This window comes from Microcebus murinus, chromosome 4, assembly GCF_040939455.1.
Source record: "Microcebus murinus isolate Inina chromosome 4, M.murinus_Inina_mat1.0, whole genome shotgun sequence".
NCBI lineage: Eukaryota > Metazoa > Chordata > Mammalia > Primates > Cheirogaleidae > Microcebus > Microcebus murinus.
In genome coordinates, this window is record NC_134107.1 from 2,417,537 (window position 1) to 2,440,482 (window position 22,946).

Genomic DNA, 22,946 nt, shown 5'->3' on the forward strand with positions numbered 1-22,946 from the left:
CCGTGCCCTGGAGGGCACAGTCAGCCCCAGGGGAGAAACCCTAGGTTGGGGGTTCTCTTGATGCCCAGCAGACTTTCACACCTGTAATCATCTCACCCGCTAATGTCCTAGGGTGCTGCACGCGTTTAGATACACAGCCTGAGTCAGGAAGAAGAAAGCAGCTGGGTGGATCACCCCAGTTCACAACCCATTCGGAATTTATCTGGGTGTTTCATCTGAGCTAAGGATCTAAATGCAAGTTTTTACAGATGATTGAGGCAGGGTTGCTCACCCTCAGCACCGCTGACATCTGAGGCTGGATCACTCTCTTGGGGGGGTGGGCTGTATGCTATAGGGTGTCAATACCATCCCAGCATCCACCCACCAGATGCCAGTAGCACCCCCTCCTCCCTGTTGTGACAACCAAAAATGTCTCCAGACATTGCCCCAAGTGTCCCCCAGGGAGGGCACAGTTGGCCATGAGTGAGAACCACTGGTGTAAAAGAATGCCCGGTTTTCTTGGCAGGAAGAGGCGGTTGAGACACTGCATGTCAAGCCGAAGGCTGGCCCGGGGGACTTCTTTCCACTCTGCTCCTGTAGAGCCACGGCGCGTGATAGGCTTCAATCCTGGGACCATTGCTCCCCTCACCAACCAAGTTCAGGTTCAGGTGATGGGAAGGTGGAACCGGGTCCCCGTGGCCTTTCATAGACTCGAGGCAGAGGGTGGGCTTCGTGGCCAGGAGGAGAAGTTGCCCTCGTCCAGTTGAGGGCCAAGGTCACAGATGGACGTCGTGGGGCGATTCTGGCAGGCAGAGAGCACCCCACGTGGAAGCTGGAAGCGTCGGGCAGAGGGGGTGCCGGCTAGCGACCTAGGCAGGCCAGCAGGCATGGAGAATGGGAGTGATACGAACTCAGGGGTCATCTTGGGGGATCAGTGGCAGTGGGTGGCAACTTTAGGGTACAGGGTTTATTTTTGAGGTGATAGGAATGTTCTTAAATTTTGAGGGTCGCACATATGCGTGAATATACTAACAGCCGCTGCGTGGTAGGCTTTAAACGGTGTGTCGTACGGGGTGTGAGTTATGTCTCAGTAGACGTGTGTGACGTGGAAAAGTGAATCTTGTTGAGATCACATCAATGCCGTTTCAAAGTTAAACCCAGCAGGCCTGTGGGCCACCTGAAGAGGTTTATGAATCAAAGGGGATGTGATTGAAGAAACCAGAAGGGGCGCTCTTGGTGGGAGGCAGCAAGTGGATTTTGAGGTAACACACAGCTCGTAGCAGAGGAGGATCACAGCACACATTTGCTGATAGCTCAGAAAAGGCTGGTGTTTATTGAGCAACTACTTTGTTTTCAGCTTGAGGCTCAAGTAATGTGTCTTGGGGGCCTGTGACAGAGAAGATTCCACAGGGACCAGAGCAGCTGGCCATCCTGCCTTGTCCCCTGGGACCAGGCTGGCACAGAAGCCCCTGTTCTGAGGCAGCATTCCTTCACATCCTCATGGGATCTTCCTTCCCTCTTGTCAGCAGTCACTCAAAGTGCCCTTAAAAGTAGAGTGAGGACCGGGCGTGGTGGCTCACGCCTGTCATCCTAGCACTCTGGGAGTCCGAGGCGGGAGGATCGCTTGAGCTCAGGAGATCAAGACCAGCCTGAGCAAGAGCGAGACCCCGTCTTTACAAACAATAGAAAAGTTAGCCAGGCATTCTGTAGTGCGCCTGTAGTCCCAGCTACTCGGGAGGATGAGGCAGGAGGATCGCTTGAGCCCAGGGGTTGGAGGTTGCAGTGAGCCATGATGATGCCACTGCACTCCAGCCAGGGCGACAGAATGAGACTCTGTCTCCAAGAAAAATAAATAAATAAATAAAAACAGAGCAGGACTCAAATGCTGCATCTCCTGTTCCCTTGGGGACTGCTTGGCTGTAGCAGGACTCGCCTGTCTGTGCCCCCAGCGTTCAGTCTTGAGCAGGGCTTTTGTGCACTGTCACTGTTGTCACTCCCGAGGTGGCTTTCCACCTTGGTGTGATGGCAGGTGGGCCGTGCGATTTGGAGAGGGGGTCACAAAGGGTTTTCCTCTGCTTGTCCGGGCCCGTTCCCCAGCAGCCTTCCACAGCTTCATTTACAAGCCTACAGGTCACCTGGGAAAGGCCAGGAGCCCGGCCCCCTGCGGGGTTCTGCAGGTCTGCCCTCCACCTGTGACCAGAACCCACCTGCTTCTCACGGGCCTGACCCAAGCCGCCCCAGACACCTGCGGGAAGGGAGCCGCACTGCAGGGGACCTGCTCCCACCCCGACCCTGCGTAGTCCACGTGCCTCGCAGTCTGGTGACCTCTTCCTAGTATCACTCTGGTTCTGGTGCCGCTGCCTCAAACCACCCAGGGCTCCCCATGGGATTTGCATGAAAATCTGACCGCATCTGCACGGCCCAGTGGGATCTAACCTTCTCCACCTCTGCTCTTCCCTCCCCGCTCCCCGCGCCTCAGCCCCGCCGGCCACACTGGGTTCCTTGTTCCCACACCAGCCCTGACTGCCCCTGCCCTCTCACCGCCCTGGCCTGGCCAGGCTCTGCCGGCCACATCCCTCCCTCCTGCACCCGGCACTGGCCTGGCGTGGCAAGAAGACGGCCTCATGGCGCGTGTAGGCACCAAACCCCAGGCAGGGGGATTGGCTGCAAGGGGTGGGCGTATGTATGGCAGGGCAGAGGGTGCTTCGTGCTGGGAGGCAGGTGACTAGAACATGCTGGAAGAGCACACACCCAGGAAGGGACTGTCTCCAGGCTTCAGGCTCAGACCAATCAAAGTCTGAGATGAGACGGGCCAAGTGGAAGGTGGGGGTGGGGAGGGCAACTGCGTGGGGGAAGAAAGGGACATTCTGAACAGGTTCGATTCCCTGTGGGTACAGAATTGGCAACAGCAAGGGGAGGGTGTTTGGGACGGACTTCTCAGGGACATTCAGTTACGGCAGAAGAAAGGCTGCGGCCACCCAAAGGCTTCCCCAGCACCCGTCTGTAAATGGCGAGTGGAACACCCAGTGCTTGCTGTGTGGAGCACCTGCATTTTATTTGCTCCCAGCGTGGAGGACGGAAGTGTGAGATCTGGGTTTCAGTGGGGCCGCGCTCCCTCCGGGGGCTCCAGAGGAGGAAGGGTCCTCCTTTGCCTCTTCCAGCGTCTGGTGGCTCCGGGTGTTCCTGGGCCTGTGGCTGCATCTCCGTCTCCCCAGTCTCCGCCTCCGTCTTCAGGTGCCACCTTCCCTCCGTGCGAGTATTCGTGTCTCTTCCCCTCATGTGAGGACACCCGTCATTGGACTTGGCGCACCCTGATCCAGTGCGACCTCGTCTTAGGTAACCACATCTGCAGGCACCCCGTTTGCAAACAAGGTCACGTTCTGAGGTCCTGAGTGGGCACGAATTTTGGGGAGACGCTCATCAACCCACGGCGTCGCTTTATTTATCGTACCCGTCGGACGCTGATTTCTGACATTCCCGGCTCACCCAGCTGCTCCCGATAGGAGTCCCCGCTCCGCCCCACCCCTGGGTCTTGGCCCTTCAGCAGGGTCCAGGCCACCCCGTCCACCTACCACTTCTTCCCTCCATGTCCCATACTGGACCTTGGCATGGTCTGTTCCCCGCCACGGTGGATCCGCAGGGCCATCCCCACTTTCTGAAATGCCCCGGAAGAGCTCAGCTGCCCCACCTCCTATCACCTGCACTGGGCCATTTTGCAAAGAATCGTGGGGTTTTCTTCCCCCGCGCGCCCCCTTCCTCCTGACTCACCCGCCAGCGAGCTGTCGTCTTCCGGTCGGGTTGCAGGTGGGGCAAAATGGGAGAAAGAAGGACTCTAAGCTGCCCTCAAGCTCTGAGCTGCCGAGACCGACGGACAGGCAGATTTTGTAGTCGTTTGTCAGTGTGTATGTCTGGTTTCCCCATAATTTCATGTGCTTGTTTCTTCTAAACAAAATTCTCAGCGGGCTCAGGAAAATGTGCATGAAAAGTGGAAATGGGCTGAGTCTCACACGGCGCTTCCTAGACTGTTCCGCTGTAATGTTAGCCTTCTCCTCTTAGCTCGGGAATGATTTCATCCGATAAACATGTGGCTTCAAATTATGGCCTTATATAAACGAAACGGCTACACTACACTTTCTAGAGGCCCCGTCCAGAGGTCTTATGCTCTGGTACATTCCGAATCCTCCGCCAGACCCGGAGGCAGGAGCCTGCTTTTCGTTGCCCAGGCCTTGAGAGTGGTTGATTCACGTCTGTCCACTTACCCCCCTCCCATTCTCCTCGCGCCTCCTTTCTGTAGGAACAGGAGAGAAAGGCCCCAAACTGAGATCCTCGTCTTCTCACAGTGCGGAAAGTATTATACCAGTCTGCCTTTTGCAAAGCCTTTTTATTTTTTGCAGCTCAGTTTTTTTTAACAGGTGTGTTCAATTTTTATGGCGGTAAAATGCACGTAACATAAAATTTGCCGTTAGTAACATTCGGTGTATTCACAATGCTGTGCAGCCACTAGCTCTGATTCCAGAACATTCCATCACCCCAAAAGGAAACTCTGAGCCCGTTAGCAGTCGCTCCCTGTTACCCCTCCCCCAGCCCCTGGCAACTGGTAGTTTGCTTCACGTCTCTCTGGATCTGCGTGTTCTGAACATCTCACGTCAGTGGAGGCCCATGCCATGTGGCTTTGGTGTCTGCTTCTCTCACGAGGCACCATGTTTCCAAGGTCCATCCACGTGGTGGCAGGTGTCAGTCCTTCATGCCTTTTCATGGCTGAGTAAGACATCCCGCTGCATGGATGGGCCGCGTTCTGTTTACCCGTTCATCCGCCGACAGGCATTTTGTTTTCAGTTTTTGGCCGATTCAGCGAGGATTTTTATAATCTGCCAACTTGCTTTCCGTGCTGGGATGGGGGAGCTGCGGCCTTCTGATTTCAAGATTGTTCTTTTTTAATCACCAAAGGAGACAAGAAAATCTTCATCTTTCTCCGCTGCACCCCTTTTAGTAAAAGGATTTGGGGGCCAGGCGCGTTGGTGGCTCACACCTGTAATCTTAGCACTGTGGGAGACTGAGGCGGGAGGATCGCTTGAGCTCAGGAGTTCAAGACCAGCCTGAACAAGAGCGAGACCCCGTCTCTACTATAAATAGAAAGAAACAAGCCAAAACAACTAAAAATAGAAAAAATTATCGGAGCACGGTGGTGCATGCCTGTAGTAGTCCTGGCTACTTGGGAGACTGAAGCAGAAGGATTGCTTGAGCCCAGGAGTTTGAGGTTGCTGTGAGCTAGGCTGATGCCACAGCACTCTAGCCCGGGCAACAGAGTGAGACTCTGTCTCAGGGGAAAAAAAAAAAAAAAAGGAGGCAAGAAAAACTTCATCTTTCTCTGCTGCACCCCTCTTAATAAGAGATTTGTTCTGTATAATTTGGAGTCAGTCAAAAGGTTGCACTCAAGGATCCAGAAGGCCACATGTGGCCTCAAGGTTCCTGTCCACACTGCACAAGATGGGCATCCAAACAGGCGTGTTGACCTTGAGGTGTTTGGCGAGACGATCCGGATTAAGGAAAGAAACAGGCTTTCAGGATCTGCAGCCCTCGACACACGGCCACGACCCGAGATTGCCACTTGGCCTGAGCTGCCCCCCACCCCCACCCCCGGGGACCCCGGACCCCTGGTTCCTCAGTCCCAGAACTGCTTCCTCTCATTCCAGCCACAGCCGGGGGATTCTCCAGGTACAGGTTTCACATCCACTTGTGACACAGATCTTAAGCCACACAGCGTGACTAACTTCCGAGTCCCAGGCTCCGTCGAGACTTACTGGGGAACATGTCCCAGGGAGCCACAGAAAACCATCGAGCCCTCCGAGGAAGGTGCCGCTGTCTGAGAGCATTCTCTGAAGCTGTGACCGTCAGAACACATGGGCCCGCAGAAGCCTCAGCGGCCCAGAGGCAGACCACTCGTGGGAAGTAACTCAGCGTTGGTAGGTCGTTAGATAGGAAATGTCTGATTTCACATCAGAAGTGTAGTTTGTTATATCTCAGACGAGATAAGCAGTGTTGTCTGTGTAACGTGTGGTTGAGCGTGTCTTGCAAAAGGATTGGACTATCTCTGCTGACCCGTCTCGGCTGCCTAATCGCAAGCATCCTCCTCATTTCATCCAGTTGGTTGCGGTAGACACCGCTGTCAGCCACTGACCAGGTTTCGTGAAACTGTAGTAGGTAATACCAGCGCTGGCCCACCAAACAGACACCGTTAGCATTTTTTTTTTTTTTTTTTTTTTTAAATAGAGACGGGGTCTCGCTCTTGCTCAGGCTGGTTTCGAACTCCTGACCTTGAGCAATCCGCCCGCCTCGGCCTCCCAAGAGCTAGGATTACAGGCGTGAGCCACAGCGCCCGGCCCGCATTTTTTTGATGAATATTCTGTTTGGGGCTGTGTTTCGGCGCTTCATCTTTATCCAACGGTTGTGCCGAACAGTTCCGATTGTCAAAAAGAATCCATTTTCCATCACAGATACCAATATGGTGTAGAAATGGTTCACTTTTATGTCCTGACAGCAAAGACAGGCAAGCTTCGAGATGGCTTCTCTTCTGACACTGGCTTATTCACAAGGAACCCATCTCTCCAGCCTCTCTCCCTTGCCCGTTTGTTTCCAATGGTCCGATATTGTCGGGATAGTGACGTCAAAGCTTGCTGCTAATTCACGCAGAGATCGAGGTGGACTCGCTTCCACGACAGCTTTCAGCTCATCATTATCCACCTTGGTCTCAGGTCGCCCACGTGGCTCAGTTTCAAGATTAAAAATCACCAGGACGGAATCTCTCAAACCATCGACGCCCCGCGCGTTCACTAGCCACACGCTGCCCACGTACTCCGTCGGTATTCCAAGCCGTTTGCACAGCATTGGCTCCACGACGGAACTCACTCGAAAATGACACGGATTTTTTACTTCTCCGTGGTTTCACAAAAACTGCTCTAAAAAAACAGTTGCAAGATAATTGTAAGCCACGACATGCGTTTGAGAGACTGAGGATACACCTTCGCAGTGAACATACGGCAAGAAGTGTCAAAGTGGAATGTCAGAGATTTCAGCTGTCAAACCTAATGCCAAACCTAATCAGACATTTCATACTTAATAACCTAATACCAAGAGAAGAGGACACAGAGGTGAGGGCCATGTGTTGGGGGAGCAGAGGGAGGCGTGATGCCTTTACGAGCCCAAGAATGCGAGGATTGCCAGCAGCCACCAGAAGCCAGGACAGAGGCCCGGGACAGAGTCTGCCCAGAGGCTCGGGGAGAAAACCAGGCTACTGACACCTTCATTTCAGACCCTGGCCTCTAGGACTGAGAGGATCAGTGTCTGTTGTTTGCAGCCGCTCCCTGTCATGTGTTGTTATAGCAGCCGTAGGAAATCAATATATACACTAACATAATTCCCAGAGGGACTAAGGCTTAAATATAAAGAAATCCGGAAGGGAGGGGAGTGCAAACTAACAGTGTGGTTTGGTGTTTATCAGACCTGGGCTAAGAGTGGCAGTAGACGCCATAAAAGAAATGGCCCACAGATCTGCCTGCCTAAAAATGTGCTGTTTGTATCAAAAATCCCATTAGCAGGCCGGGCGCGGTGGCTCACGCCTGTGATCCTAGCACTCTGGGAGGCCAAGGCGGGCGGATTGCTCGAGGTTGGGAGTTCGAAACCATCCTGAGCGAGACCCCGTCTCTACTAAAAATAGAAAGAAATTAATTGACCAACTAAAAATATATATACAAAAAATTAGCCGGGCATGGTGGCGCATGCCCGTAGTCCCAGCTACTCGGGAGGCTGAGGCAGGAGGATCGCTTGAGCCCAGGAGTTTGAGGTTGCTGTGAGCGAGGCTGACGCCACGGCACTCACTCTAGCCAGGGCAACAAAAGTGAGACTCTGTCTCAAAAAAAAAAAAAAAAAAATCCCATTAGCAATAGTTTTCATGGGTATGAACTGGCTTTGTCACGTGTGACAAAGCATCAATACCATTTCTGTAGGAAGAGCTCTTCTAGAACAAGAAGGTGAATAGTCATGGCTCAATAGAAAAAATATTACAACAGACATGAGCAGTTTATGAAAACAGGAAAATAGTTGCTCAGTGCACACAATTAAAGAAAAAAAACAGCCAAGCGGGGCATAGTGGCCGACACTGTAATCCTCGCAGGCTGAGGCGGGAGGGTTGCTTGAGGTCAGGAATTCAAGACCAGCCTGAGCAAGAGCAAGACCCCATCTCTACAAAAAATAGAAAAATTAGCTGGGCGTGGTGGTGTACACCTGTAGTCCCAGCTACTAGGGAGGCTGAGGCAGGAGAATTGTTGGACCCCAGGAGTTTGAGTCTGCAGTGAGCTATGATGATGCCACTGAACTCTCTTTCCTGAGTGACAGAGGGAGACTCTGTCTCAAAACAAAACAACAACAACAACAAAAAAACCACCCAGCCTGATAATTGAAGGAACATAGTGATAAGATTCTTTTTCGTGTGCCCACTGATGGCTGTGGATTGAGGAAAATATTAACACTCAGTGCTGGTGAGGATGCTGTGAGACAGGTACTCTCATGTGCTTTTCCGGGTGGACCTGTCACATGGATTCGTCTGTCCAGAGGTTGGGGGTGTTTGCGATGAGGATGGGTTTTGGCCAAGGCAAAGGGGATCAGCCCAGCGTTGTAGGCGAAAGAACACACCTATAGGCCGGTGCCACCTGTCTGCTCCTCCCATGTCAGGGAGACAGTGCACCTTGAGATTCTGTGTTGGGGGCAGAGCTGGCCGCTGAGTGGCTGAGGACCTAGAGCTGTGTTCTCACCCGGGGAGACAAGATGGCACCAGGAGCTGGGACTACAGGTGTGCGCCACCACACCTGGCTAGTTTTTCTATTTTTTGCAGAGATAGGTGTCACTTTTGCAGGGGGGTAGGCACAGGCCCTGTGGTCTCAGGGGAAGGCAGGGTGCCGGGGCAGGTAGCGTTGAGGGGAAGTGAGGAGGCATCCGGACTGTGCCCTGGGCTGGCTGTGGGGGAGAGAGGACTTCTCGGTGTCTCTGTTTTTAAGACAGGAGCACATGAGCTGTTTCCGGGACGGTCCTGCCCCTCCCAGCTCCCCCCCCCCAACTAAGAATGGGAGACACTCCGGAAGCCCCTGAGCCCTCCTTCCCTGCAGTCTGGGAGGGAAATGCAGGCTGCCCCAGGGAGGAAGGCCAGGTGAGGCCAGGTGAGGGCCCCACAGCCGTCTGAGGGGAGGGGCTGCCGCAGCAGGAGCAGGGCATGCAGGTGAGCCCCTCCCTCAGGGAGGGGTTGCTGCAAGCAGTCCCAACTGGTTTGTGCCCCTGCCCCCCACCCCGGCCTGCCCGAAGCCCTGGCCAGTCAGCTGCCGCCTTGAGCAAGCCTTATCCACTTCCTCCTGAGGCTTGGGGGTGGGGAAGGCACCGCTGTGTCCTGTGACTGTCCCCTGCGGCCCCCAGTCTCTGCAAGTGGGGTTTCCTGAGCGTTTGTCCTTCTGCTGTTGGCACCCACCAAGGGGCACAGAGCTACAGGCGCACCCCCCCACAGGCCTCTGTTCCCGAAGAGGTTCCAGCCCGAGCCCCAGTGCAGCTGGCCGCAGGACCCTCCGCCCTCGGCCGCAGGACCCTCCGCCCTCGGGGCAGGTGGTGAGGCCGCAGGGAGCAGGAGGAAGGTCCCTTGGGCTTTCCTGGCTTTTCACTCAGAGTTGGTCTCTGCTGCGAAGGAAGGAGGAGGAGGCGCGACAGCGTGACCTCCCTGCTGCCTGCGTCCAGGCAGCTTGTCCGTAAGACGGTGCAAAGCCTGCTGGCTGGAAGCCGGACCCAGCCGCTGTCACACAAGTAGCAGTGACAGGAGGGGCCGACTCTGCCTGAACTCGGCTCCTCGAGTGTGTGTGTGTGTGTGTGTGTGTGTGTGTGTGTGTGCGTGCGTGCAAACGTGTGTGTTTACAAGCATGTGTGTGGCTGCACATGAGCGTGTGTCCATTCATGCCTGTAGCCTAGCGTGTGTCTGTGCACACGAGCACATGAGTGTGCAGCCATGTATGGCCGTGCATGTATGTGCTATGTATGTGCGTGAGCATGGGTGTGTTCCTGTGAGTGTTGTGTGCACATTTGTGCGTCGTCACGCGTGTGTGTCCCGTGTGTGCGAGCACGCAGGCGTAAGCACACCGGTGCCTCCATGGAGCTGTCATCACGGCACACGCCTCTGATTTCTCACCTCGCTGGGAAGCACGCAAACCTCTGTCACCCCTCTGTGGCCCCGTGACACTGCCTGGGGACATTCCATGATTGACTGTCATCGTGTCCTGGGACAGCCATGCGGGCAGCACCACATGGTGCCTTCAAGCCCCTGAGGCACTTGGTGGCTCCCAAGTGTCCCTTGCTGTGCTGTCCTGGGAGCTCAGTGCCCGGCTCAGGGGGCGAACGTTTTGAAAATGGAGCAAGAAGTTTTGAAAAGATAAACTCCCAGGGAAGAGGGTTCTTTCATAGTTGTCACGATTTTTAAGCATTTTTATCGAGGTGTAGTTGTTGCATGATAAACCGCACGTGCCAGCAGTGTGCTGAGTTGTGACTCGCAAACAGCTGTACACCCACCACCGTGGCCGGGGTGGTGAGCGCATCCGTCAGCCAGAAAGTGTCCCCAGACCCCTTGTCATCCCTCCACACCTCCTACCCCCAGGCAGCCACCGATCAGCTCTTTGCCTCTATAGATAAGTTTGCATTTTCTGGAATTTTATACATATGGACTCTTACATGATGGACTCTTTTTATTGATAAAATTTTCTTGAGGGGAGGTCACAGAACATAAAATTCACCCTTTAAAGCGTACGATTAAAACGAAGCATACAACCCAGTGGCACTTAGTGTATTCATGATGTTGTGCAACCGCCAGCTCTATCTGATCTCAGCATTTTCATCACCCAGAAGGAAACACGGTCCCCGCCATCAGTCATGCCCTGCCTTCCTCCCCCATCCCCGGTGACCACTGCTCTGCTTTCCGTCTCTGTGGATTGCCTGGTTCTGAACGTTTCGTGTAAATCAGATCACGCACCGTGTGGGCTTTTGTGTCTGGCTGCTGTCACTCAGCGTAATCTTTTTGAAGTGTGTTCCCATTACAGCAGGGATCGATGCCTCCTTCCTTTTTATTGCTGCGTACTATTCCATCCTGGGCGGACCCCGTTTTGTTTATCCATCCATCTGCTGATGCACATTGGGTAGTTCTATCTTTTGGTCATTGGGAATGGTCCTGCCGTGCACATTGGTGCACAAGAATTTGAGTCCCTGTTTTCAGTTCTTTGGGGTCTGTACCTCGGAGCAGAATTGCTGGGTCTGTCCGTCTTTTTTGTCAGAGTCCTTCCACTCAGCACAATGATTCTGAGTTTGTCACGTGTCAGAGGTCGGTTCCTTCTCACTGCTGAGTCATCGTGTTCCCTCGTATGGTCAGTTTGTTCATCTCTTCACTGCTTGACAGACGTTCCAGTTGTTTCCAGGTTGGGGCTCTTAGAAATACTCCTGCTGTGAATGTCCCAGCTTGTGCACGGGCGTCCACATCATTTCTCTTGGGCGACTCCCGAGAGCAGGGCTGCCTGGCCACAGGCTAGGTGCATGGCGAACATTTAAAGAAACCGCCGCCGTGTTTTCCAAAGGGGGTGAGCTGCCTCATTTCATGGAGTTTTTCTGAGGGGTGATGTGACTCTTTGAATGAAGAGACCTACCATGCATATGTGTATATATATATACACACACACATACGCATACTGCGGTTACTTAGTAATTTGGGGGAAAAGTAGTGGGGGGTTTTTTGTTGTTGTTTGGGGGGCAGTGTCTTCATTTGCTATAGAGAAGGGGACTCACTGTGTCACCCAGGCTGGAGTGCGGTGGCATCATCATAGCCCACTGCAGCCTCCAACCCCTGGGCTCAAGAGATCCTCCTGCCTCAGCCTCCCGAGTAGCAGGGACTACAGGTGGGCGCCACCATGCCCGGCTTAGGGAAAAGTTTCAGAGATTAAATATTTCATCTCCCCCAACCTCCTTCTCTGTTGCCTCTGTCCTCCCCGCTGTGCACTACGGCAGCGGCCTCGGCCTCGCACGGCACAGCTTCAGCGTCCCCCTGCCTCCACCTTCCCAGCACTGCTGCGGGACTCTCCTCCCAGCACCTGGGTCGTCTCCGCCTCTTGTGGCCCTGCCCCCTCGCGTTCAGGGTGCCAAGTCACGCTCCGGTTTAGGGCACGGGTCATCAAACGTTCCCTGTGAAGCACTGGATGGTACTTACGTTAGACTTTCCAGGGTGTCTATCACAGTCTCTGGCGTGACTTTTCCACTCCGCTGCTGTAGCAGAAGCAGCCACAGACGAGATGTGAATGCGTGAGGGAGGCTGCCTTCCAACAGAACTGTATTTATAAAGACAGGCCATGGGCCTGTCACACCCTCCTCCGTCCTTTTGTGAGCCAGTTGAACGAACTCCTCTTCATCCCTCAGAACACCTCTTAGATGTTGCTGCCAGCATCCCGGCCCTCAAAGGTAACGGCTCCTGGTGTATGCCATTTAACTGTCACACTTGACAGCTCTGGGGTTTGTTCGCACACCAGCCTCTCCCGCTGGGCTTTGAGCCAGGGTCTCGCTCACCTCCATACCCTCCACCACCCCTGGTTGTCCCCCGCGCTGCCTTTATGCCTCTTGCTCCAAGGCCCCAGACGGGCTGTCACCAGCTTCAGGTGCGTTTTCTTTTTCCTGCGACCTTCAGAACCAAATGCATTTTAAGAAAAATAAACCTCTTCTGTTGGAATAACTTGAGATTTACAGAAGAGTTACAACGATACTGCAGAGGCCCCACCCCCGTACCCCACGCGCAGCTCCGGGAACGTGCACAGCTGACGCCAGGGCACATTAGGCACAACGAATAAGTTGACATCAGCTTCAGCCAGGCGCGGTGGCTCACGCCTGTAATGCCAGCCCTTTGGGAGGCCAAGGCGGGAGGATCGCTTGAGGCCAGGAGTTAGAGACCAGCCTGGGCAACATAGGGAGACATCATCTCTACAAAAAATAAAAGATGATTGGTGTCCTCTAGACCCAGCTACTCAGGAGGCTGAGATGGGAGGATCACATGAGCCCAGGAGTTCACCGGCCTGGACAACAGAGCAAGACCCTGTCTCTGAAAAAAATAAGTAAAAAATAATTTAAAATTTTTTTAAAAAACAAATCCACATAGGTGCATTGCTATTAACTGATCTTATTATTGATATTACTATTTCATACTAACTGGTATAAATTATTCAGCATCAATTATGGCTACTGTGCGTTGTTCGGGTGTCATGAGTTCTTCCACTCATGTCCCCTCTCGAGTCGAGGATCCTTTCCAGGGCTCCCCACTGCATTGAGGGTCTCCTCCAGCCTGGGGCGGCTTGCTGATCTTTCCTGGCTGCCCATGACCTTGGCAGTCTTGGAAGCACTGGCCGGCTGCCCTATAGGATCCCCCACTCGAGGCCTGTCTGATGTTGTCCCCAGCAGATTGGAGTTGTGGCTTCTGGAAGAAGATGTGCTCTGAGCTGTTCTCTCCAGCGCCTTCCGGGTGGCCTCTCTGACTTCATCCTCCTCGGTTAGGTTTCGGGGACCCTGGAGTTTCAGGGATCCGGGGTTTCGGGGCAGGTTCAGTCTCGTCCATCCTCATACGCCTCTCGCTGCCCCCGGTGTGTTGCCGAGGGCTGCGGGGCTGAGCCTTCGTCGGCTTGGGGAGCTGCCAGGGGACGTTTTGTCAGAGGTGAGAGGCCAGGGAGGACATGGCCTGGGAGAGGCTCAGCAGAGAGAGGTGGCCGTGGCTATTGGACGTCAGGCTTGAGAGGCTGCCTCTGGGCAGGGCTGGGAGGGAGCAAACTCAGGGGCAGGGCTGGTCTCCGAGGGGTGTCTGGAGATGTCACCCAGGAGAGCCCCAGTCTTTGGGTCGGAGGTCACACTTAAGGACAGACAGAAGGGCTGGGCATAGTGGCTCACTCCTACAATCTCAGCACTTTGGGAGGCTAAGGTGGGAGGATCACTTGAAGCCAGGAGTTTCAGACCAGCCTGGGCAACTTAGCAAGACCCTGTCTCTACAAAAAGTTTTAAAAAAAAAAGAAATTGCCAGGGGTGGTGGCATGCACCCGTAGTCCCAGCTACTCAGGAGGCTGAGGCGGGAGGATCGCTTGAGCCCAGCAGTTCGAGGCTGCAGTGAGCTATGGCCATGCCACTGCGCTGTAGCCTGAGTGACAGAAGTAAGACCCTGTCTCTCAAAAAGCGTGTAAAAACCCAAACGACAGAGGCACCTTGGCCGGTCGCCTCTGGCTTTGTGGGAGAGCCCGGTCAGGGCCGGGGGACGCCGGCCTCACCCAACACCCTTCCTCCCGTCCCCCCGACCTTGCCTGACTGTGCCCTCCCTTCCAGCTCCGGAGGCGCGCGCCCCAAGCCCGGGAGGCATGCTGAAGCCAGGCGGCCGGCAGCATGAGTGTGAAAGAGGCGGGCAGCTGCGGCCGCCGGGAGCAGGCGGCCTACCACCTGCGCATCTACCCCCAGCTGTCCACCGAGAGCCAGGCCTCATGCCGCGTGACCGCCACCAAGGACAGCACCACGTCCGACGTCATCAGGGACGCCGTCGCCATGCTGCGCCTGGACGGCACCAAGCGCTACGTGCTGGCGGAGGTCAAGGAGCCGGGCGGCGAGGAGTGGGTGCTGGACGCCAGCGACTCGCCGGTGCACCGCGTGCTGCTGTGGCCCCGGCGGGCGCAGGACGAGCACCCGCAGGAGGACGGCTACTACTTCCTGCTGCAGGAGCGCAACGCGGACGGCACCATCAAGTACGTGCACATGCAGCTGGTGGCCCAGGCCACGGCCACCCGGCGCCTGGTGGAGCGCGGCCTCCTGCCGCGGCAGCAGGCGGACTTTGACGACCTGTGCAACCTCCCCAAGCTGACCGAGGACAACCTCCTGAAGAACCTGAAGCACCGCTTCCTGCAGCAGAAGATCTACACGTACGCGGGCAGCATCCTGGTGGCCGTCAACCCCTTCAAGTTCCTCCCCATCTACAACCCCAAGTACGTGAAGATGTACGAGAACCAGCAGCTGGGCAAGCTGGAGCCGCACGTGTTCGCGCTGGCCGACGTGGCCTACTACGCCATGCTGCGCAAGCGCGTGAACCAGTGCATCGTGATCTCCGGCGAGAGCGGCTCGGGCAAGACCCAGAGCACCAACTTCCTCATCCACTGCCTCACGGCGCTCAGCCAGAAGGGCTACGCCAGCGGCGTCGAGAGGACCATCCTGGGCGCCGGGCCCGTGCTGGAGGTGAGTGGGGACGGGAGGCGGCCTTTGTTTTTGAAACATAGGCCTCTGACTGTTGTCGTGTTGTTCCTTCGGGTGGGGCGGGGGAGCAGGTCGGGAGAGGACAGCCCTTGGGAAGAGAGTTTGTCACCCACAGTTCCGCCGAGGGTGGGGCGTGATACCGCACGTGGCCACGGGGGGACGTGGCACTGGGGGTCGTGGGCAGGACACTGTTGTGGTCTCCGTGGGGCAGGGTAGGCAGGCTTGGCTGAAACATTTCAGTGGCCTCTGGTGACAACCGCTACCTAGGGGTCAGGTGTCGGGGCCTGCAGTGACGAGGGCAGAGGGATGGTGGCCTGCAGCGCGAGAGCCCAGTCGAGGAGGTGGCCGGGCTGCGGGCTCCGGGTCAGTCGGTTTGCCTGTGGAAGGCGAGTCCTGGACTGTCTCTAGGAATCGGCTGACATCTGGAGGGGTCCCCAGCCAGGCCGCAGGCGTCAGAGTAGCACGAATTGCAGAAAATAAAAAACGTGTGATTGGCCGGGCGCAGTGGCTCACGCCTGTCATCCTAGCTCTCTGGGAGGCTGAGGCGGGAGGATCGCTCAACGTCAGGAGTTAGAAGCCATCCTGAGCAAGAGCGAGACCCCGTCTCTACTGTAAATAGAAAGAAATTGATTGGCCAACAAATATGTAGAGAAAAAATGAGCCGGGCATGGTGGCGCATGCCTGTAGTCCCAGCTACTCTGGAGGCTGAGGCAGGAGGATTGCATGAGCCCAGGAGTTGGAGGTTGCTGTGAGCGAGGCTGAGGCCACGGCACTCACTCTAGCCCGGGCAACAGAGTGAGACTGTCTGGGGAAAAAAAAAGTGTGATTAATACACCTTCAATGACTGAAGGGTCCTGGAAAGAAAGCGCTGGTGTCCTCAAACCGAACGGTCCAAGGCATGCTTCGTAGCAAGGCATTTCCAGGGGGCCAGCAGGCCGAAAGGAAGCGCGCAAGGCATGCAGGCCGGGGGCTGGGAGAGCAGCGAGGCGTGGCCACAGAGCCGGGGTGCTGCCTGCTAGCACCGTAGAGGCAGCGCAGGAGGGACCACCCAGCCTCCCACACCCTCTGCCCAGTCTCCAGCGCCCCTGTGGGTGAGCATTTGGGTGCAGGGTGGCGGACGTGACCGCATAGCACCCCCTTCACGCCGGGGGTTTGGGGGCAAGATGCCTCCCTGTGTCTCAGAACACAGCACAGCCATTGTCACCTGCTCAGGACCAGGCACCCTGTGGTCTCAGAGGTCTGCGTCTCCGGGTTCGGGGTCCCATCCATGGGCTTTTAAAGTCCCGAGTTTACATTAGGTTTTGTTCTTGCTGTTGCACATTTTGCGGGTTTGGACAGACGTAGAATGACTAGTCCCCCCCACTGTAGCATCACACGGGGTAGTGTCACTGCCCCGACAGTCCCTGCGTCCCACCCGCTCGTCTCCCTCCTGCGAGCCTTTGGCAGTCACTGAGCTTTTCACTGTCTCCATAGTTTTGCCTTTTTCAGAGTGTCCTTTAATTGGAATCAGACAGTATGTAGCCCTTCTTCTCTCTCTCTGTTTTTGTTTTTGTTTTTGTTTTTGCTTTTTTTTAAGAGATAGAGTCTTGTTCTGTCACCCAGGCTGGAGTGCGGTGGTTTGATCGTAGCTCACTGCAGCCTCAAACTCCTGGGCTCAAGCGATCCTCCTGCCTCAGCCTCCTTAGTCGCTGGGAATACAGGCATGCACCGCCATATCTGGCTAATTTTTTCATCTTTTGTAGACACCGGGTCTCGCTGTTTTGCCCAGGCTGATCTTGAACTCCTGGATTGCCTCAAGCAATCCTCCCACTTTGGCCTCCCAAAGCGCTGGGATTACAGGCATGAGCCACCGCACCCAGCCAGCATAGGGGCTTTTCACATTGGCTTCTTTCACTTAGCAGCGTGCATATGAGTTTCTCTTGTGTCTGTTCGTGACTCGAGAGCTCATTTCTTATTGCTGAATAATAGCCCATCATATGGATGTGTCCCAGTTTCCCCATCCGTACATCCTGAGGGGAGAGGTGGGGTATGCGGAGACCCCACCTTCCCGGAAGTGTTGGCCTCTGGCCCATGCCCCCAAGCGGAGGGCTGCCCTGCAGCTTGTCTGAAATCATTTCTAGGCAGGCCTGGGGACCACATCTCGGTTCCTCCTCTTCTTCGAGACCATCAGCGGGACGATGGTCATAAGACCCAGCCTCGGGCCAACATGTCGCCTGTCATCATTTTCTCCCATATAAGTAATGTAAAAGATTCCTTGTTGTTTTTTTGAATGGAGCTTTTAGAAACTACTGAGCAATTTGGCCACAGAATATATGTTTTCCATTTTTACATGGTTCGCCCCTGTGTGTGCTTGCCTGACCTAGTCAGGTGATCTGTTCAGCCCTCGAACGCCGTGCACACCATTGCCACGCGCGGGTGCTGGCGCAGCCACCGGGCTCTGCGGTGGCCACACGGGGCCCTTCCCAGGAGGAGCTCGGGGAGGACTCCAGGCGACGTAGGAGCTATGGAGGTTCTGAGGAGAGGTGGGACACAACCCAGCTCACGGGGTCACGTGGCCACTCCAGCTTCGTCCCAGCTCCAGGACCCAGCCCCAGTGACGCCACCAATGACACCATTGTCTTCCCAACAGATGGACGGGGGGTCTCGACAGAGCTGTAGGCCGGAGCGTCCGCGTCCTCGCCTGGCACCCCCATCCAGGGTAAAGCAGTGACATCAGAGATTCAGTATAGAAGCGAGAGGATGGACCCCACATTTACCAAGTCGAGTGTTTGGCCAGATGGGTCCTTATGGCAGCCCACAGGTGCGGGGTGAGCACCTCGATCCCCAAAGAGGTGACACATGAGCCACGTTCCATCCTGAGGCTCCAGGAGAGGATCCTTTGTGGCCTTCTCCGGCTTCTCTGGTGGCTCCAGGCATTCCTTGGCTCGTGAGCGCATCACTCCAGTCTCTGCTGGCCGGTCGTTTTCCCGTGCGTTCGTGTCTTCACCTGGCTTCCTTGTAACGAGGGAACCGCTCGTTGGGTGTGGGGCCCATGCTACTATAGCCTGAGCTGATCCTGACTACACCCGCAATGACCCTGTTTACAAACAAGGTCCCGTTGGCAGGTTCCGGGGCTGAGCATGTGGACGTAGCTTTGTGCGGGGGGACATGAGCCAGCCCACAGCAGCCCCCATGGGGTGCCAGTCGGTGGCATTTGGTGCTGGGGCCAAGGAGGGCCACCCCAGCTCAGCGGATACTCCTAGGGGCCTGCCACTTCCCCCCGGGTGGCCGGCGAAGCTGGCTCCAGCCTCCAAGTCCACTGGCTCTCCCGGATGTCGTGGATGGCGGTTAGTCACCCTCTGTGAGTCAGACGCCTGATCTCACCAGGCTGCCTCCTCCTCGGGGCCTCGGTAGCGGGAGGCAGCGAGGCCGGTTTTCTCTGGCACTTCCACGCCGCTCGCTCGAGGGAGGGTGGTGCCCAGACGGGGCTCGAGCCAAACCCACGTCATGGCAGTAAACGTGCTTCCGGGGGCGACTGCTTGCAAAAAGATGAGGTTGTCATCGCTGAGAGCTGGGCGTCTCAGCCTCGGCACTGCCGACCTCTCCGGCCAGACCTCGCTCCGGGGCTGGGGGGGGGGCCTGTGCATCGCAGGGTGCTGAGCAGCGTCCCTGGCCTTCACCCGCCAGATGCCAGCGGTACCCCATGCACACACAGGTGCGACGGCCAGAAATGTCCCCAGGCATTGCCAGTGTCCCCTGGGGACGGAGTCACCAGCGGGTGGGAACCGCTGCCTTTGAGCCCTCCCACAGGACGCGGCCCCTGCCCGCTTCAGGCGCTGAGCATTCAGAAGTCGTCACGTCCCGGCCATTCTGCGCTCAGCCAAGGTCATTTTCTAAGAACAACAATGACCTGTTGTCTTCCCTTCAGCCCCACTGGGTGACGGGCTCTGAGCTTCACGGTTTCCATCCGTCCTTTCTCTGAGTCCTTGCAGCAGATCTGCCCCCACTTTAAAGATGAGAAAACTGAGCCCCAGAGAGACTCACGGAGGTGCGAGTCTCCTAAGGGGGCTGTAGCAAAGTGCCATGAACCTGGTGGCTTAAAACAAACGGGAATTTATTCCCTCCCGGCCCTGGGAGCGGAAGCCTGAACTCCAGGTGTTGTCTGGTTCTCTCTGGAGCCTCTAGGGGAGAATCCGTCCCAGCCCTCTCGTGGCTTCTGGTGGCTTCAGTGGTCCTTGGCGTTCTTGGCTTTTGGCCACATCAGTCCGGTCCTCACCTCCATCTTCGTCTGCGCTCCCCTCCTGTGTGTGTCTCTGGTCCCTCTCGCCTTCTCTCGTGAGGACGCTTGTCATCGGACTTGGAGTTTACCTTACATCCAGGGTGACTCATCTTGAGATTCTCACCTGAATTACATCTGCAAAGGTCACGTTCACAGCTTCCAGGGGTTGGGACTTTGGTGTATCTCTCGGGGGCTCAGCAGGCGAACCCGCTACAAGTGGGTCCCCCAGGCCACACCGCAGGTAGCCATGGCCAGACTGGGCTTGGAGCGTGGCCTGAGCCCGGCCTCCCTGCGTTTTTGGTGAAAGGTCTCCTCTCCCCTCCCTCCCCCGTCCCGGGCCCGGCCGAGGAAGACCCAAATCGGCTCAGCTCGCCATGTCGGTCGGGACTTTTCTCAGCTCCCCGAAAGGAGAAGTTGAGTCGCTCTGAGGTTTGGGTGTTGCCGGGCACCCCCACCCGAGGCGCGGGCTGCAGCCTCGCTGTGCAATACCGACCAGAAAACAGGAAGGGAGCTTCGGAACGCGGGCTCCCAGCAGCTGCTCTGCCCACCCGCTGCAGTCAGCTGCCGCCCTCCCCGGCCCGGAGGCCCCGCCTCCAGGAACACCGCACTTGTGCAGGGGTGTTTGGCGTCACAGGTCAGAACCACCAAGGGACAGCAAGCAGGCTCCCCAGGGTGGGGGGTGGCCTGGAGTCCCCTACCCGTCACAGGCACCCCCCAACAGCCGGGGGCTGTAACCCAGGGCAGGCCGCCGGGCTCGCCGCAAAGCACGCCCCGAACGCGCCCCTCTCCCTTCACCCGCAGTACGCATGCGCGCAGGATTTTAATTCTGAAAGCAGAAATGAAATAAGGACGCTTACTCAGGTTTTTTCCCACAGGGCCCGGGACTCTCAGGAGCCCCCATGGCCTGGCCCGTGCACACCAGGGTACAGTGACGAGCCACTGAGCACGCAGAGACGCACCTGGAGGGGAGCCCGGCTCACCCGAAGTGGCACCAGTGGCCGGGACAGTTCTTTGAGGGACAAGGAAGGGTCCTTCCCCAGACCCACCCATCGGGGGGAGAGGCCCCAGATGAACGTACGATTTGTGCCCAGTCCTGAACTCCTTTGTAGGGGCCCCACAGACCCAGTCTCACGTGACCCGGGGCAGCCCCTGCCCCACCACCCACAGACAGCACCAGGCCAGGCCCCACTGGGCAGGTCACCCGGACCACAGTGCGTTATGCACCTTGACCTCTGCCCTCGTGGACATGTGCCCAGGCCACACCTCTGCCCCAGCCCAAGTCTGCCCGACAAGGCTCGGATGCGCCAGCCTCTGCCAGGCTCAGGGCCGTCATCGCTCATGTCCTGACTCGGGCAGATTGACCACCCCCACCTGGTGTGCAAGGAGACTGAGGCACACAAGCAAAGCCATTCAGCCAGGTTGGCAGAGATAGAAGGTTCTGGAACCAAGGGTGTGCTGACGCTCATGTCTCAGCCTCTGCGGGTGGGGTTTCCATTTGAGAGCTCTACGGAGATACAATTTACCTATTTAAAGGGCACAATTCGGTGGCATTTAACACACAGTGTTGTGCAACCATCACCTCTGTCTAATTCCGGAACGTTTTGTCTCCCCAAAAGGACACCCCGTCCCCATCGGCAGTCACTCCCCATCCCCCTCCCCCAGCCCCTGGCGGCCACTAATCTGCTTCCTGTCTGTATGGATTGGCCTGTTCTGGACACTTCACGTCAGTGGAGTCACAGGCCGCATGGCTTTTGTGTGCGGCTTCTCTGGCTCAGCGTCACGATGTGCATCCACGTGGTGGCAGGTGGCAGAGCCTCACGCCTTTCGATGGCTGAGTGACGTCCGTGGCATGGATGCCCCACGTTTTGCTTCTCCACCAACGCTCGTATCAGCATCTCATGCCTTTGCGTGGCTGAGTATCCAGTTGGGTTTTCCCAGGCGCCGGCCCCCTCCCTGCCTGGGCCAGGCCAGTCTCTCCCCGTCTGTGACAATGCCGAGGGACAGGGGTGGCTCAGGTAGCGATGAGCCCCCAGGAGAGCGACCTGGAGTTGGCTGAGCAGACCCAGGCAGGGGACAGTCCCTCTCCAGCAGCCCGCTTGGGGCACGCTGACGTCCGGAGCCACATTGGGTGTGGACACACCCCGGTACATCCGTGACACCCATCTGCACGTCCTGCAGAGAAGCCAGTGGCCAGAGCGAGGCCGGTGTCGGGGGGCGGTGGGTGGGTTCGGGCAGGCCGGCGAAAGCAGATGGGAGTGTTTGCACGCAGGTGGAGAGGGAGTCCCGCGAGCAGCCGGCCGAGGGGTTGTGCGCATCTGAGGCTGGCGTCTGAGGAAGGGCAGGTCCCAGGGTCAGCAGTGCAACCGTCGGGGTGGCCCGTCCTCGTCCAGGGGAAGCATGGGCTCATAGCTCCAGGGGGATCATTTTATTTATTTATTTTATTTATTTATTTTTTTTTTTGAGACAGAGTCTCACTCTGTTGCTCGGGCTAGAGTGCCGTGGCGTCAGCCTCGCTCACAGCAACCTCCAACTCCTGGGTGAAGGGGTGGCACCAGGACAGAAGGGGAAGGTACAGCGTGGCCTGGACCCTGAGCTACCGAGAGCCCCTGGTGGAGGCACGTTGGGCCCAGCCCAGGCGGCCCGAGGGGAGTGAGAGATCCAGTTGCTGGCTGCCTCCTTTCCCCTCGGGGCCTCCCCGAGACGGTTGCATGAGTGTGGGGGAGGAAGTTTGGGGGGCCCTGGATTGGCAGAGTGGCCCGAAGGGAGGGGTTAGGTGCTGGGGCTTGAACCCAGGACAGGAGCAGTCCCACAGGGGACGAGAAAGCGGAATGCACTGACAAGCGGGGTCGACGTCAGACAGCGTCAGACCCTTGGGGACAATGCCATGCTTCCTCGTCTGTCCCGAACCCAGGGCAGCTGTTGGCTGCCCTGTGCTGTCCCGAACCCAGGGCAGCTGTTGGCTGCCCTGTGCACTGCAGGGACCGAGCAGCACCCTGGTCCCTGCCCATGAGGTGCCAGTGGCATTCCCCCACCACACCCGTGACAACTAAAAGGCATCCCTGATGTTGACAGCAAGTGTCCCCTGAGGAGCAGGATGGCCCCCGTTGAAATCCGCTATTTTGGGCCAGCTGCGAGCAAAGAACGGATTCAGTATTACGTGCGTTCCCTGCCTGAATACTGTCAGATTTTCGGGGGGTGGGGAGGATCGTGCCGTTGGAGTCACATCAACCCGCCCATATTCAGCACCGCCTCGGGGTGCTGTGGGGTTGGGGGTGCTTTCAGGCCGGCGTTCTCCCTCTTCTCCCGGGAGGAGGTGGCTGGTGCAGCTGTTCGCACCTCGCCCAGCCGGAGCCCAGCCAGTAGTCGCTGCCCTCCCCCCCACCAG

At 56.8% G+C, this 22,946-nt stretch overlaps 1 protein-coding gene across 7 annotated transcripts in view; it reads left to right on the top strand.

The window, feature by feature from the left end:
* The window catches only part of MYO9B (myosin IXB), a 95,569-nt gene that overhangs the window by 6,085 nt on the left and 66,538 nt on the right, over positions 1-22,946 (top strand). For all 7 annotated transcript variants that reach the window (XM_076001503.1, XM_076001497.1, XM_076001499.1 and 4 more), the window contains exon 2: positions 14,392-15,285. In XM_076001503.1, the coding sequence (XP_075857618.1) occupies positions 14,449-15,285 (837 nt within the window). In that variant the 5' untranslated portion in view covers positions 14,392-14,448. The remainder of the gene's footprint in view (positions 1-14,391; positions 15,286-22,946) is intronic.